We start from the raw sequence: 17,912 nt of genomic DNA, 5'->3' as shown, positions 1-17,912 counted from the left end.
CTTCCTGTTTTGTCGGGTTTTTTTTAGTAAAAATCAAGGGCAGGTCAAAGGCTTCTGTGAATTTTTGTTTATCGACCGTAACCTGTCCTTGATTTTGCTAAAAATAACCGACAGAATCTTAACCTTAGTTATTAGCCACCTTCTTCCCTGTCCTCAATGTAAATTAGAGCATCTTTCATGCTGCTCTAACTCAACCAGCAATCCATAGCTGTCCATAGCTCCACACCTTTTTCCTGCAGGAATTTCCAATGCCAGGGATTTTGGAGTGTTGCACAGATCTGCGGAGCTGATTGTTTACAACCTGGGGACTTAGTCAAGCTGGCCAGGGCACAAAGTGGATCTGGCTGTATTTTTCAGAGGGGTCAATGTATTCATCTCCTCTTAGTTTTTTCTCTTTTCTCTCATTGGGCAAGATTCTGATATCCTTGATCACATTTAATAGAAACTTACTCAACAAGCATTCCCATTGAAGTTCACGGGAATACTCAGAGTATGGTGCTATTCAGTGCAAATAAGGGTATCAACAAGTAGTCACTATAGAATTCCTTAGATATAATTTGAACCATTATGTTCTATTTGCCTAAAATGCCAAGATTTTTGAAAATCAAACTCAGTTTTGTGCTGTTCATGATGCAAAAGACAGACCTCCTATTTGGGCAGAACAGAATGGCAGTATAACCTAATTTTAAAAAAAAATCTACAAAGTAGAAGGGTATCCTTGCCATCTAGACATAAACACAAATTATTTTAGTGGCAAGACTAGTACATGGGCAGAAAGAGAACATGATACTGTGAAGCAGCAATTGGGTGGCCAGTCTACATGTATACTCAACATTTCAGAATCTGTAATTGGAGTCCGCTTGGGCTAAGTTGCATAAGGACTAAGTCCAAGACACACACTCTCTAGTTACAGATTAGTTAGCCTGAATCTATGGAAGGTGAGGCATAATCAAGATTCCAGATTGGAGGGCACTTTGGGCAGAGAGATTTTGGTCTTTCTTTGTATATTGTCTATCTCTGAAGGAAATCACTACCCTGGAAGCTCCTCTAGTTAGCTGTTCCCACTAATTTGTTTCCTTTTCCTGTATGTGGAATGAATAACTTCCTGAGTGCAAGATTAGAACCCATGCACCCAATTTTCAGAAGTGCTGAGCCAACTCACAGCACTCTCCAACTTAAAGTAGCATTGCACTCAGCACTTCCATTGTGTTCAAAGGGTCTGATTTTTGTAAGAGAGACAGCACTCTTAGGTTTAAAACATGAGCTCAGACACTTGTGTTCCACAGATAGAGAAATGCAGAAACTGAAATGGAGCACAATAGTCTCCTGTCCTCTGACAGAGGAGGAACAACACGCTTCTTCCCACCTTAGGAGAGGAGCAGCTGGGGGGACAGGGAGCCTAGCATCTGGGGAAACTAGCGTAGGGAAGAAATTGGGGACTCACTCAGGAGCAGAGCAGAAGGAGGTTGAGAGGCCACACTCTGTTCCTACGCCTGGAACAAGGGGATCATTCCACATACAAAGTCTAGCAAGGGGGAAGAAGGGTTCTCATTTCCCACCCACCCGCAGAGCAACAACATCAATGGGGAGAAGAGCCCCAGAGCTTTTTACCCTCCCTGAGGGCTAATATACGGGGAAGAGGCTGTAAGGGGCTTCTCCTGAGGACCAGCAGCTGGGTTGAAGGAGAATCTGGAGTCCCCTCAGACAGAGGCAGTAGGATAAGAAAGGGGGAAGCCCTTTGAGTAATGGTACAGTAACTCCTCACTTAAAGTCGTCCCAGTTAACATTGTGACGTTGCTGATCAATTAGAGAACATGCTCTTTTAAAGTTGCACAATGCTCCCTCATAACGTTGTTTGGCAGCCGCCTGCTTTGTCCACTGCTTGCAGAAAGAGCAGCCCATCGGAGCTAGCTGGGGGTGGGGGGGCTTGGAACCAGGGTGGACCAGCAGCCCCCCTATCAGCTCCCCGCTCCCCTAAGTTCCCTGTGCAGCAGCACTCCAGCAGGCTATCAGTTGTCCGGCAGTTCAGCTGTCCCTCCCGCCACTGCCATGTGCTGCTCCTACCTCTGCCTTGGAGCTGCTCCCAGGAGCCTCCTGCTTGCTGTGTAGGGGGAGGAGGAGAGGGGGGCTAATGTCAGGGTGTACTCCTGCCCCTCGCTTACCCCATCTCTATAGAGCGGCGGGGGGACGCCAACAGAGCTCAGGACAGAGGATGCTCACTGGCAGCAGCTTCTGTCTCGGCTTGCTGATCTACTTAAAAAGGCAATGTACTTAGAGTGGGGTCAGCATACATAAGGGGGCAATGCACGTGTCTGTCTCTCTCTGCCATGCTGTTTCCCCTCCCTCCATTCGTGCCACTTTGTAGAGCGTGAGAGCGTAACAAGAATGTTTTAACCCTTGAGGACTCAGCCGAGTGCTAGTTCATCATTTAGCAGTAAGAGATTCCCTGGGAAATATCTCACCCTCTGACTTCACCACCTCAACCAAGCTTCACAATCATCGTTGCTGAGTACAGTATTAAATTGGTTGTTTAAAACTTATACTGTGTATATATATATTTTTCTGTGTACATGAATTTTTTTTCACTAGACAAAAGACATATGTATATATATAGTCTGTTATCTGGTGAAATTTTTTTCCTGGAACCTAACCCCCCCGATTTTCATTAATTCTTATGGGGAAATTGGATTCTCTTAACATCATTTCACTTAAAATCACATTTTTCAGGAACATAACTACAACGTTAAGTGAGGAGTTACTGTACCTCTAAGTTGCATACATGAGTGAGTTCATGTATGCTGTATACATGAGCACATCTTAGAAGGAACATAGCTTTAAGGTATTTATGCATGTATCTACAGTTGGTTTATCTAGTAGTATGTTTCCAAGTTCCTTTTCTTTTAAGTGAATGCTACACACTAAAGAAAACAGTTATCTTCTGGTAAGCATGATTCTGCTGAGTGTAAAAGCCTAGCAGCCACCTACATTTAATAAATTCTGTTAATCAGAGAAATAGTTCTCGGCCTTTTTTCTACTGTGATTCTATGTTACAACAAAAAAGGGTCAGGACCCTCCTCCCTTATAGTCATAAAGCAAGGAAGGTGATTATAACTCCATGAAACCTGTTTGTGACCCTAAGGATGAGCACCCCTGAACTAGAGCACAGTATTTTTGTCTCTCACAATCTTCAGTAGTTTGTGGGCATTCTGTTGATACAACTATTCGGCTTTTCTTTTCTGAAATTGTACCTTTGGCTTTAAATTCTTCTCTTATTTTTGAAGGGTATTATACAGCTTGAGAAAGAATTGGCCAATCTAGGAGGAGCATGTGCAGCAGCTTTGATGAAAAAAGATCTGGCACTTCCCATTGGTAAGTCTCTCTTAAGGAACATAATTTTTTCCTTGGTAATTGATTTATATTATATGTTGTGAATTACTAATATTCTAGGAGTTTTAAGTTTGCTTCCAGTTGGAGATAAAATTTCTGTTTTCACTTTAAGACTAAAAATTAATCAACACAGATAAATAATGCTGTTTTGCCACCCACTCTACTCCCTTCTTATGTATAGGGAGGAGGGAAATCTAGTATTTAAATCTGAACTAGCTCACCCCATCTACAGGTAGAGTGTCAGTGTATGAGCTATGTTCTCCAGTTTCTTAATGGTACTTCACAAATGTTCAAGTATCTTACTATTTGTTTTTCTTATCACTGTTCGTTCTTAGCACACTCCACATCAATCATTAAGGAACAGTAGCTGTGGTGCTGATTTGTAAAATGGGCAATTATTTGTTTAAAATTAAGTGGTCATGAATATCTGTAGATCTTGGAGCCTAAAATAATAATTCTCCAAATTTTAAAATTATCAAAAGTATTACATTACTTCATAAGCAGACACAGTAGACACAAGTTTTCAATAATACAAACACAATTTCAAATGTACCACAAGTGACAAAAATGAGATTCAGCAAAAGTGACTGGAGCAGAATATTGTGACTGAAGTAGAACTAGAAAGAGAGAGATCCTAATTCTGACCTCTCTCTAGTTTTATCCTTGTGCAGCTCCATTGTCTTTAATGGAGTTATTCTTGTTTACAGAAGGCTCACAGTTTCTTATAAGGTGTCTGCATAACTATTTAAATTCATTGCTAGATTCAGATTAGTGATTAGCTTGTTAGGTTAAATGCAATCAAAGCCATTAAGTATTTGCATATTGCAAATGAGAGTGCTTAATAGAAAGGGCATGTTAATGAGCAACGGGACATTGACCAGTGTGCAGCTGCAAGCACAAAAACATAATAGATTTTTTTTTAAATCGGGTATTTTCTTGTGCACTTGAGCATGCAGATCTTACTTTCAATCACAATAGGCACTTCTCGTAAATATTCATTTTGCTCTCAAGAGTATGTTAGGCAATTCTGTAATATTGATTAGAATCCCTCTTTCCTCCACCCTTGATTAGAGGTAGTTAAAACTTACTTCCATTGATGGCACCTGCTTATCAACTGCTCCCTTTATTCTTCCATGCAAGAGAAAAAAACAGAAACTAAACTGCTCCCAACTTCAATTTCCTGGCTTTTGTAACAGTGAATTATCTCCAAAGACAGTTTTTGACTACAATGCAATTCCCTCCTTGCTAAAGGGGATAGTTGTTAGACTTTGTATAGTCTTATTTTAATACTTTGTATAGTATACCACAGTGCTGTGACCTTCTCTGTTCACTACTGGGTAGTAGTTTGTTCAAGACCGAGGAGCACGGCCTAAGGGAAAACAGTGTTTCAGCCCTTCCTGGAGCACTCCTCTTCCAGCAGGCTTTAGGCTCACCTCATGTTCTTGAGGACTTCAGAATCCCATAATAAAGGCAAAAGTTTGAGACAAGGCAAGAAAAGGGAGTGGCTAGTTCTTCCTACTCACTTTCTCAGCATCTCCCACTATTCTGATATGCATGGGCTGTTCCCCTCCTGTCTACAGTTTCTAGAGGCAGTTCAAAGCTGTATCACAGTCCGTGCTAGCCAACCCCCTTCTTCTCTTCAGAGATCTTCTGCCTCTGACCGCCTTTCATTTTATTCATTTGTGGGGGGCAGTAGTGAGCAGCCTTTAGTTCTCCTCCTTCTCCTGGATTGGGTATTGAGCAGTGAAGTAGTCTCAGCCAGCATTCTGGTGCTTCCCAGCCATGCTTCTCTGCCCCTGTTCATGCATAGCAGAGCTGTTGCACAAACACCAAACTAAATTCAAGCAGTGCTCTGATGTGAAGCAACTTTACAGGCTCTTAGGAGAGTAAATTATGTTCTGAGCCAGTGAGCCCTGGCCCTACTAATGTCAGGGCTCTAAGTAGGACAGGCATGTTGTGTCGTCCTACCCCAAGAAGCCACAACTCTAGTACAGAAAAGCCCAATCTGAAGATGCAGAGCAGAATGGGGAGAGACTCTAAAGTAAGAGGAGGGGTAAGTCCTGGGGAAGAACAGGACTGGAAAAAAAAAAACTCTTAAGGGGCTCCAGCTCCCCCGAAGACCTCAAATGGTTCCTAAGTTCCCTGGAAAGAGAATCTGGGCTTATATTCAGCTCCCCTTCTTCCCAACTCAAATCAAGGAACTCCACCTCAGCTGCACAGGGCGTGGGGCAGGACACTGAGTGAGACATATTCAGAGGGCTCAAGGCACTGCATAAAGCAAACCACAAAGGCCATGCCCTGTCCACAGCTGGGTGGCAATACTTGCAAAGCTAAAGTCTTTAAAAAATAAAATAAAAAAGGTGGAGTGAGGGGGACTAAAGAAAAGATATGAATGACCTAAGAGGTATTCATCCTCTTACTCAGACATCACCTCCTCTACTGCGGAAAGGGAGCTGTCATTCAGGCCCTGATCAGGATGTGAAGAAAATGCAACAAAGGTTGTTTTTGTTTTGTTTTTTTCCTCCTGCTATGTTTGAAATTGTGCAAAAAGGTTGCATCCATATTCCATGTCCAACTTGAGCAGGTGCTAGAGGACAAGCTTTTTAAATCCCCGCCTGGGACAGCAGTCCTGATTCGCCCATCCTTGTAGGATGTGATCAGAGAGTTATAGGAAATCCCTATAAGGGTAGATGCATACGCAGGCATGCGTTTAGATATCACAAGCTGCAAGAGCCAAAAAGTGCTGTGACGGATATACCAAAGATAAGTGCTGCAATAGCATTTCTAGCAAAAGATACGATAAACCTGCTTGAATGGGATGTCTTTCCCAAAGAGCCAACTGACAGAAAGGTGAAAGCTCAGCAGCTAGATGTCACATATGGCTTCACCCCTAGAAGGCTGATGCTCATTCCAAATAGATTATCTGCTCATCTAAATTCACAGGCTCTCTCTTTTGTGGGGAACGAAACTAGACAAAATAATGGCAGAAAGTGCTGCCAAACTGAAATGGACCCTCTCCGCCGTGCTCTAAGGACAGACGAAAAACACTGCTTTTGTCTATCCTTCTCACAAAAGTACCAGAGGAAAGACGACAGTTATATGAGGAGAAAACCCTGGAAATGAGGTCTGGGTGGAAAATCCAGAGATGGAACCACCACCTCTGAGTCCACTGTGACAACAAATAAATGTGCCTCTACTGAGACCTGAATCTAGGAAGCAGAATTTTCCATTTCTCCAGAAGAATGGTCTTGATCAATGACAGACAAGGGGGTGAAAGAGGTAGAGAGTCACAGATACTCCCTCAAACTAAAGGCCCCACTCCATTCCATCCTCTACCTTGAAGTGACTCCATCAAATATGAGCTGGTGTTAAATGAAATTTCACATCTCCTGCATATAAGAGCAATAAAAAGAGTTCCTACAAAAGAAAGATTAAGACCATACTCCATTTTCTTCCTTGTCCAGAAGCGTGCATGAGTGGGAGGGGAGGGGAAGTTAGACCCATTCTGGATCTCAGGCGAGTCAACAAATGGATGAAGAAAATAAGATTCCCGATGGAGACTGTAGCTTCAGTGGGAGCATCCGTGTCCCAAGGGGACTTCCTTGCTTATATGGAGCTAGCAGATGCATATCTCCACATTCCCATATGACCATTCCACCACGGATTGCCAAGACTTACTTACAGCATGGCTCACCACCAGTATCAAGCACTTCCTTTCATCCTTTTTTCAGGCCCAAGGCTCTTTACCAAGATGATGGTGGTCAGATGGTGGTCTGACTTCTTGGTCAGAGCTTTGACCAAAACATCAGCAAGGAGTGCCACAATCCAAACACTGGATTTGCTTCAAGCACATGGATTTATGATAAACACTAAGAAGAGCTCCTTGATTCCCTCCACGAAAGTAGTTCACCTGGGAGTGGAAATATACTTCCATGGCAAAGATCTAGCCATCACTGTACAGATTCCACAGGATCCAGAATCTGACTGATATCCATGTTTGTAAAGTGTGCAATTCTGACCATAGTTCAGTGTCTACAGCTACTAGTCCTTCTGGTTTCATGAATAGGAATTATTCATGGGCAGGGTCCAATATCAGGTGCCTCCAGTCCTTTCTCTTGGAAGTATGGAACCCTTGGAGGATCAGGTATTGGTGCTGGAGTTCAGGTGCTGAACTCTCTCAGATTGTCCTCGGAGGGTCTTCCCGTATGCCTTCCAGATCCATAGGAACTCACAACTGATACCAACCTGATAGGATTTGGAGCATAGGACAGTGCAAGGCACCTGGAACCCTGGGGAAAGGAACCAGAACACCAGCCTGTTGGAGCTCTCCACGGAGGTTCCAGAACTACCTACAGGGCAAGCATGTTCTGGTCCAGCTGGACTATGTGACCACTGTGGCTTACATCAACCATCAAGGAGCATTACTGGAGAGAAGAAGTGAATGGAGATAATGAAATGGGTAGAGAATACTCTACCTTCCATAAGAACAATACACATATAAAAGAAGAGCTGAAACAAAAGGCAGACTCATTCAGCAGATGCAGTCAATGATTAAGAATGCTGCCTAGACTGTGAAGTCGTCTTTCTGATTCTGCAGAAGATTGATCTAGCATCGACCTATTTGCCAGTTGCAAGAACAGAAAGCCGCTGAAGTACTTCCTGGGGGAAGCAGACTCCAAATCTGGGGATTGAGGCTCTTTTGCACAGATTCCCATAAGGCCTGCTATATGCATTCTTGCCCTTTCTACTTCTAGGAAATGTGATCCAGAAGACAAGGGGAGAAAAAGCAAAAGTGATAGTGGTAGCTCTGCACTGGCCAAGGAGCCCATGGTTTCCTGGTCTGATAGAACTGCAACTGGACTCACCACTGCAGCAACCAGTGAGATCAAGCATCCTTTTATCAAGGCCCACTCCTCTATCCAGAGCCTGACTGTCTACATATGGTCACCTGTCTATTGAGAGGGATATATTAGTCATGCAAGGACAGTGCTCCAAGGTGATTGGACCACTACTTTCCTCCAGGAGAACTTCAGTACTAAAGGCCTACTTCATTATTTGGACTATGTTTTGCTTGTGGTATCAAGAACACAAAAATCCTTATATCCCAGTGTCACAGTTCAGTGTAACTGCACCTGCATTTTCCCTCATGGGTCTAGCAAGGACACTCACTCTCACACTTCAGGCTCTTGCCTTTCTTGGGTGGAGACCTGCATCTCTCTCCTTCTTGGCAGGGTTATTTCCAGGCTGACCAGTTCCCTGCTTTCACTGTGTTATTCCCAGCAAAAGTCAGTCTGCCTAAGCAGTCCTGTTTACGTTCTTTTCAGAAACTAATAACAATGTAATTGCCAACAGTTATAAGTAACAACACAGATTTTTTTCTAAGAAAGCATATTTTATTCTTAAGGTGAAAGCACTACAGAGACAACATTTAAAAACAAAAAAGAACCTACCTACATGCATGCTAATAAGCTTACTGAAGATTACCCGTTACAACATGGGCTCTGGCAGGAGCAGCCACTCGAAACCACACCGCAGAGGTTTTTCTTTGGTTTCAAGTTCCTCATTCTCTTTGCTCAGAATCAGAATCCAGTCTTATGGGGCCCCACTAGGCCGAAGTCCTTCCAATCTTTCCCCAACGATTGTGGCCTTTTGTGGACTAGAGGTCCTGTCTATTTTCTGGATCAGAACAAAAGCTCTGACTCAGTTTAACTCGTGTATTTATCCCAACTTCCTTTCTCTGTCTTCTTTTCTCTAGAGAATCCAGTTTGAGCCTATGAAGAGACTGTGACTAGGTAATTCGCAAAATAATGTGTCCCTTCCCTAGGGTGAAGGTTCAAAGAGCTTATAACTGGAGGAATTACATTAGCATACCCCTCCTCTTAGAGGGGTTACATACAGTTTCACAATAACGCAAACAATTGCATTTTTAACAGAATGGACCTCAAAGATATTAAACTTGGATAAACCTTACTGAATTATTATATATTTGTCACACCTGGTTACCCTGAACTTTCTTCAGTAAAGCATTGACAAGAGACTTCAGCCCAGCCTCATAGTGTGCCAGGTGTCAGCTAAAAGTAGTGTCCTATTCACAGGATCCTCTTGTTCCTTGACAGAACACTGTCAGGAATACATATTTCTTAGAACAGCCAGACTAGCTAAAGCTGCAGTTGACCAATCTTTCCTAAATGGGACCTACCATTGGTGTTAAAAGTCCTAACTACGCAATCTTTTGAGCCACTGATATCGGTATCTCTATTCTACCTGTCCATCGAAACCTGCTTTCTGGTCAGCATCACATCTACTACATGTTTCTGAATTGGCAGCTTTGTCCATGCATGTGTGTTTCATTATGACAAGGTGGTGCTAAGAGTCCCAACGCTGTTGCTGCCTAAGATGAATTCATCTTTCGATGCTTGCTAGGAGAGAGTCTTTTCTTCATTCTATCCAAAGCCATATCACCTGACAGGAAAGCTGTGGAACAGTTTAGATGTTTGAAGAGCTCTAAAGATACCTGTCAAGTATACTTAATAGACAAAAAGATCAGGCTCCTTCTTTCCCTCCTTTTATCTGAAGTACCAAGGGCTTAAGCTATTCAAGCTATCATTACTAGATGGGTCAAGTTATGCATTGTAAAAGCATATAAGGCATCAGGCATGTGTGTTCCAGATTGCATCTGGGCACACTCCACAATGATCTATGGTGACTTTTCAAGCAGAAAGAGCTTGTGCTTCCACTCCTAAGATCTGCAGGACAGCAATGTGTGCATTGGTTAATACCTTTTTTTAGATACTATAAAGTGGATTTTGTGTCCTCTGCAGAGGTCTCCTTTGGCAGGAAAGTGCTGCAGGGGATGGCCCAGTAATAGCACTGGCATTTTAGACAATTAACTCTGGGAGGTCTTCCTTATCTCTTCTGTTTTTCTTATCCCTCTCTACTTATGTTCACTGCTCGCTGCTTCCCATGCATATCAGAATTGTGGGAGATGCTCAGCCTCAGAATGCCAAATTTCTTACCGGATAATTTCCTGTCTGCTAGGAGTATCTCCCAGAATTCTGCATTCCCTGGATGGCTTCCTGGTGAAGGGGACATAATTTAATTTTGTTAGTAATGCCTGTAGGACATAGTCTATTTTTTATAGGTTGGCACTGAAATTATCGTTACTAGTCATACTCTGCCAGTTTTTACACAGCTTTGGAATGAATTATCTGGCAGAAGGCTGGAGAGGGGGGCATGGCTAGTGTGGGCTCTGCTACAGCTTTGAACTGCCCTCACAAACTATAGATAGGAAGGGAATAGCTCATACGTGTCAGAATTGTGGGAGAAGCTGCTATCAAAAATGAAATTATCAGGTAAGAAATGTACCATTCTTATAGAAAACCTTTTGCCTGAAGCAAGCAGGTAGGTAACTGCCTGTGAGAATGACGGCAGCTTCAGCAAAAACAACTGGATGTGAACTTCAAAACCAGAAGTCATAATTAACTGTCTTGACTTAGAGAGTCCCAAATTTAAATAAGTACTTCCATAATAATGTAATTAAAACATCTAGATGTTCACCTGTCATCTGTACTGATGCTCCCACCTATCCTAAGTGGGTACTGCTGATTAGGTTAGAAAGACAACAAATAGGTATGACTGCTTGCAGTCTAGCTCTGCAGTTCCACTTGATTCTGTTGAGAGGCCAAGACTGACTAATCTATAAAAAGAGCAAAACAGTAGCCTAAGAAAAAGGCTCACTCAAAAAGGAGCAAGCACCTTAACCCTGTCCCCAAATAATTTGAGACCATTTTAAAGGTGATCAAGGCTCTTGGCCTTGAAACTGAGAGAGATGATATGTAGCTACTTGCAGGCTATAGTTTACTCAGAGTTTAAAGAAGAAAATGGGAAACCTACTAAATACTATGGTAGCAAATAAGGGGGAATAACATTTTGAAATGCCTCATTAGATGCAGCAATGAAAGTCCACAAAAAGTATAACATAATCATGCAGGAGAGAATTCTTGTTTAGGAAAACCAGACAAGAAGATAGACGTGACCTTGAGACAGAACTACAGGTTGTCATTGGCATCTCTTCATGTCACCTTAACATGAGCATGATTTGTCAGGGTGGTTGTTACTTGGTTTATGGAGTTCAGGGAAGTTACTTCCCACAAATACAGGTTCCTGTCTGTCAACTAGCTGTAGCATTTATCGCAGACAAGTCCATGGACTTGTTCAAATATTCCTTTAGTCCCATAGCTAACAAAGTGATGTGAAGGTACCTATATCTACAAATCTGGATAACTGACACCCTACATAAACTTTTAGCTTCAGCCAAGTTCACAGAAGATAATCAATTTCAAGAGAATCAGCAGCAGTCTAGTCACTCAGAAAGACCAGGGCTGTCAAACTCAGATCCTAAAGCAGAAGATATATTCAGAAAGGCAAAGTAAAAATACAAGCCTTATACCTCTCTAATTGCAGACCACAAAATAAATGGCTTGTAAATCTGAGTACAAGTTCTCCTATTTGGTGGCTGCCTCTCACGGTTTTAAGGAGGATGTAATTGGATTATTACATTTCCAAAAGTTGTTTTTGGAGTGTTTCTTGAACCACTAAGATCATTCCTTCAGTCCACAACAGCAGGATATCCCCAGAAATGTGAAGACACTCTTCCTCCTAAACATCTTTATTGAAGTTAAGAGCCATCCAGCCTGTTCACTCTTCTTAACTTTCTTTGGAATGTCCTCTTCTCTGTTTGGTCACAAAGAATTAAGCAATTTAATGAGTAATGGATCTTAAGGCACTCAACAAGTAGTTGAACTCTCAGATTACCAGTCAAAATTCTCCTTTCACTGTTCTGCCTCTGGGAGGGACTTCACCTGTTCAATTGACTTGAAGTAGATGATTGTTCATGTTCCATTCAAATTAGGATACAGAAAATACCTCTGATTCAGTTATAGCCTGAGCCATCACCACTGAAAGGTCCAGCCTTGTGTTGTGTAAACACCTAAGAATATTTACTGATCTACGTGATTGTGTTGAAAACTCCCTTTAGAAGAACCCAGGGATTCACAAAAGTAATAGTTTAGATGATGTAATCAGAATGCATTAGAATGGGTGATCCAGAATGCAAGCTAGTTGCTGCCTGAACCAAAACAGTTTTGTGATCAACATTAAGAAGAGCAGTATAAGCACTCCTTTTAGGAGTGTACAGTGACACAAACATCAATGTTTCTGAATTGAGAGATTTGATAAATTCTCAGATTAACCAAATCAAATTCTACAGAAGCTAATTCCATCCGATCCTGGCTATTAATTTAAAGGAATTGTGATCCCATGAATAGAACTATGTCTCTAGGTAAAGTTTCACCTAAGGATCGTGGTTCATTCTTGATGATTGGGATCCAGTCCTGGATCATCTGAGTTCATGGGTTTTTTTTTCTTTACGCTGTTGGTCATCAGATCAACTGAATATGAAGGAAATTCCATTCCATTCACTTCTGGTCACTAAAGATGGTGTAGCTAAAGACAGTCTGAACAATATGACCTTCCACTGGATGATTCACTACTAGAGCTCAGCATGGACCTGTTTGTGTCAGTCCCAAACAGGAAGGCAAATTAATGCTGGTCTGGAAGGAGAGACAGTGGAACTCTGGCAATGGATGATGCAGTGAGGTGTATGTGACCCCAGCTACTTTTGTATATGTGTTCACATTTGCTCCAAGGAAAATTTTGACTAACAATTGTCTGCTTCTTGTTTCTTCTTGGAGTGATTGCTCATGTGTATTCCAGAATAGGTGTGCGTGCTTGCCACGTGCACCAGTGCCAGAAGTCTTTCCCCTAGCAGTACCCGTAGGTGGGGAGCGCCTGACCCCTGGAGTGGCGACTGCCTGGCACGGTATAAGGGGAGCTACGCACTCCCCCCACCCTCAGTTCCTTCTTGCCGCCAGTGAAGGTGCGTCGGAATTACTCTGCTCCAGCTTTGCTGTAGCTCGTCCCCAGAACTGTTTGTTCGTTCAGTGTGAGTATCTGTAGTTAGTTAGCTGTTTAGTTAGTCAGTGAGCCCGGGACGGGGCATGCCTCGTGCCCCGGGGTTTAAGTCATGCGGCTCTTGCAGGCGTTCTATGCTAAGATGTGACCCGCACATAGACTGTTTGTGCTGTTTGGGAGAAACCCATATCAGCGAAAGGTGCAAGATTTGCAAGTCATTTAAGCCTCGGACCAAAAGAGAAAGGGACATTAGGCTGTGGGCCATCCTGATGTAGTTGACGCTGACCCCGACTCCGGCACGCCACTCCGAACCAGTACCCTGCACCGCGGCGTCGGTACGCAGCGACCCTCCGGTGCCATCAATCAGTCAGCGCCACTCTCCGAATACCGGGCATGCCAAGAGGGCCAGAAAGACTCCCTCTTCGCAGCGGCACTGAGGGAAGTCTGAGACAGAGGCTAGGCCCATATTGGGCAGTCCTCGATCCCCACTGGGCCCCAGGCCTCCGACTCTCATTCAGCAGAGTAGCCCAGCCCCTTCGGAACAGGCCTCTCCGGATGTCCGGATGCCATCCACGCCTGAAGCCCTCCAGGCGGCCCAGGACATTATGTCCATGCCGGTGCCCAGAGTGCCACCGATGTCAGCCCCATGCTCCAGAGGCAAGCCACCACTCGGATCTCCACAGTCGCCTCCGGCCTGGTACCGGTCTCGGTTGAGGGAACATTCCCAATGCCATTCACCACCCAGCGACCGTTTGGGGCAGAGTCCATGTGGATCGCCCTCGACACCGACAAGACTGTCTGGCTGGGTTCCGTCCGGCCAGGACCCTTGGCACCACTCGTCCACAAGGAGTGAATATCGACAGGAACACGGCAGGCGTCGCCAATGGTCCTCGTCTCGGAGGAGGTACTGCAGTTGGTTACGGCACAGTCGACACCTTTCCTGTTCAGACTCCCCCTCCAAGTCTCAGCCAAAACATTGCAGCCCCGGGCATCGATCACCGGTGTCTCACTGTCATGGGTCTGCCCATCGAGGCCGTTCACGGAGCAGCTGTTACCATCGATACCAATTCTCCACATTGAGATCGCGGTCCCATGGCCGACGTAGATCCCAGCACCGCCACTTCTCCCGGTCCAGAAACAGTAGCAGATCTTATGCCAGCTCAGCCTCCATTCGTAGCTGTCCTTCGATGGGCCAGGCCAGCCAACCCAAACAGCCGGCCCCACCGGTGCCACAGCACGTGCAGTGGCACCAAGTGTCTTTGCCAGCCCAATGGTACCAGTGGGCACCGTGGTCTCTGGCGCAGCCCCCGGTGGGAGCTCGCTCAGTGGCTGGAGCTTCGGAAGCCTCCCTCCCCAGATCCCCAAGAAAGGAGTCGGTGGGACATACGTCCTCGGCACTGTGCCTAGAGTCCGACCAGGTGGTGGATCCTCCAGTGCCGGCTGATACCTAGAGCACCACACCAGCCTTCTCACCCTGCCCAGAGGAGGTGATTGTGGCTCTGCCCCACAGGAGGAGTTCAGGGCCCATCAAGAACTCTTAAAGAGGGTGGCAGCAAGCCTCCATCTCAAGGCCCCCAGATTCCCTGTTTAACGTGCTGTCCCTGTCGGCACCGGGTAGGGTGGCCTTGCCTCTCCATGAAGGAGTGGCTAAGGTTTCAAATGCCCTGTGGCAAACACCGGCCTCATTGGCCCCATCTCTAAGAAGGAACGCAAGTCCTTTGTACCCACTAAGGAGCATGAGTACTTGTATACCCACTCAGCGCCCAATTCCCTGGTGGTCGAGTCGGTCAACCACAGGGAACAGCAGGGTCAGCCAGCCCCGACCCCAAAGAACAAAGACGCTCAGAGACTGGACTTTTTCAGAAGGAAAATTTATTAGTCTTCGAGCTTCCAGTTATGAGTGGCAAACCATCAAGCTCTCCTGGGCAGGTACAAATTCAATCTGTGGGGCTCCCTGCCCAAGATAGGAAGGCGTTCAAGGCGCTAGTGGAGGAAGGGGCAGCGGCTGCTAGGGTGCCCCTGCAGACAGTCTTGGATGCTGTCCCCCTGTCCCTCTTGGGGGACTCCTCACACGAAGCTCTGCTCAAGCAGGAGGTGGGGTGGCTCCTAGGACTAGGAGCGATAGAGGTGGTGCCCGAGGAGTTCATGGGCAAGGGGTATTACTCCCGTTATTTCCTTATCCCGAAGGCCAAGGTGGGGCTCAGGTCCATCCTGGACCTGCGAGGTCTGAACCAGTACATGGTGAAACTCAAGTTCCGCATGGTTTCCCTGGCTTCCATCATCCCCTCCCTGTATCCCGGGGACTGGTACGTTGCTCTCGATCTACAGGACGTGTACTTTCACATCAACGTATTTGAGGGGCACAGGCGCTTCCTCTGTTTCATGGTGGGACAGAATCACTACCAAGTAACGATCCTCCTGTTTGGTCTGTCCACTGCCCCCAGGGTGATTACAAAATGCATGTTGGTGGTAGCGGCCTACCTCAGACGGCGAGTGGTCCAGATATTTCCCTTTCTGGACGATTGGCTTGTCAAGGGCACCTCCCTGTTGCAGGTGAGGGATCACGTGGCTCTCCTCCTGACCACATGCACCACCTTAGGCCTGTTGGTAAACAACATCAGGTCCACGTTAGTCCCAGTACAACGCATGGAATTTATCGGGGCGCTCCTGGACGTAGCGTTGGCCAGGGCCTCTCTCCCATCAGACAGATTCGAGACCCTGAAAGGTTCCCGGTGACAATAGCCAGGGTTTGCCTGCAGCTCTTGGGTCACGTGTCGGCTTGCACGTACGTGGTCCATCACGCCAGACTCAGGATGTGGCCTCTCCAGCTCTGGTTGGCCTCGAAGTTCTCCCAGGCCCCAGACAGGATGGACAAGATCTCTACGGTGGTGGTCCGCCCCAAACAACATGCTCCAAGGGGTCCCATTCAGGGACAGGGCCCTGTCGTTGGAGCTGGTGTCCAATGCGTCGGACCTGGGTTGGGGGACCTGTGTGGGGAACTTTCAGAGCCAAAGCCTGTGGTTGGCTCAAGACCTGACCCTAGGTATAAACGTAAAGGAGCTTAGAGCAGTGCGGCTGGCATGTATGGCCTTCTGCTCGCACCTGGAGGGCAAGGTAGTCAGGGTCCTCAGGGACAACACTGCCTCATGTTCTATATCAACAGGCAAGGAGAGGCCTTATCCTCTGCCATGAAGCCCTCAGGCTATGGGACAGCTGTATAGCCCACAACATCCACCTGAAGGCCTTCCACCTACCGGCTGCCCAGAATGAGAGGGCGGATCGCTTAAGCAGGGACTTTTGCTCGCAACACGGTGATCCCTCCACCTGGAAGTGGCCCACCGGCTCTTCCGAAGGTGGGAAACTCCCCAAGTGGACCTATTCGTAACTTGGCAGAACCAGCGATGCCCCTGGTTCTGCTCCAGGGGAGGCTTGGGGAGGGGCGCTATCTCCGATACCTTTATCCTGTCCTGGTCAGGCTGGCTTCTCTATGCCTTTCCCCCATTCCCTCTAATCAGCAGGGTCCTGGAGAAGATAAAGACGGACAAGGTCTGGGTTCTCCTGACTGCCCCCGCGTGGCCCAGGCAGCATTGGTACGGGACCCTCACGGGCCTGGTAGTAGCTCTGCCATGGCCGTTGCTGCTCCGCCCGGACCTGCTCTCTCAGGACCAGGGCCACCACCTCCATCCCAACCTTGCGGCATGACTGCTCAGTGGTTAGGTGGAGAGGAAAGGACGTGCTCAGAACAGGTTCAGCACATCCTCCTCGAAAGTAGACAGCCCTCCACTCGCTGTGCTTATTTGGTGAAGTGGTCCCGGGTTTCTAGGTGGGTGGCGGACCAGGGTGTCTCCCCTGTGGCTGCCCCGATCCAGTTTATCCTTGATTATCTCCTCCACCTGGGGGCCCAGGGTCTGGCGCCCCCATCAGTAAAGGTGCGCCTGGCAGCCATATCGGCCTTCCATCCGCCGGTGCAAGGGCACACAGTATTTTCCCATGCTATGACTGGCTGGTTCCTTAATGGTTTGGACCATCTTTTTCCGCATTCTAGACCCTCGGTCCCTCAGTGGGACCTAAACCTGGTGTTGGCTCGTCTCACGGGGCCCCCTTTTGAACCACTGGCCACGTGCTCCTGGTCTCACCTCTCGTGGAAGGTGGCCTTCCTGGTTGCAAACACTTCTGCCAGGCGAGTCTCGGAACTCAGGGCTCTGACCTCCGAGCCACCATACACGGTCTTTCATAAGGACAAGGTCCGGCTCCGCCCGCACCCCACGTTCCTCCCAAAGCTGGTGTCCGCCTACCACATGGGTCAGGACATTTTTCTACCAGTCTTCTGCCCCAAGCCTCGCGTCCAGTGTGGAGTGCTGTCTTCACATGCTCGATGTGCGGCGGGCTCTGGCTTTCTACCTCGAGTGGACCAAGCCATTCAGAAAGTCCTCGCAGCTGTTCATCACCTCGGCTGAGCGCACGAGGGGCCAGCCGATGTCCACTCAGCGGTTTTCCAATTGGATCACTTTGTGCATCCGTTCCTGTTATGAGCTGTCCCCCCGCCACCCATT

At 46.5% G+C, this 17,912-nt stretch overlaps 1 protein-coding gene across 15 annotated transcripts in view; it reads left to right on the top strand.

Moving 5' to 3' along the window:
- Positions 1-17,912, top strand: part of MYCBP2 (MYC binding protein 2) — a 420,373-nt gene that overhangs the window by 238,881 nt on the left and 163,580 nt on the right. For all 15 annotated transcript variants that reach the window (XM_048852688.2, XM_048852718.2, XM_075129126.1 and 12 more), the window contains one exon: positions 3,282-3,369. In XM_048852688.2, the coding sequence (XP_048708645.1) occupies positions 3,282-3,369 (88 nt within the window). The remainder of the gene's footprint in view (positions 1-3,281; positions 3,370-17,912) is intronic.

The sequence above is a fragment of the Caretta caretta genome, chromosome 1, assembly GCF_965140235.1.
Source record: "Caretta caretta isolate rCarCar2 chromosome 1, rCarCar1.hap1, whole genome shotgun sequence".
Classification (NCBI taxonomy): Eukaryota; Metazoa; Chordata; order Testudines; family Cheloniidae; genus Caretta; species Caretta caretta.
Note: the sequence above shows the minus strand (reverse complement) of the source record. Positions and strands in the feature narration are given on the sequence as shown.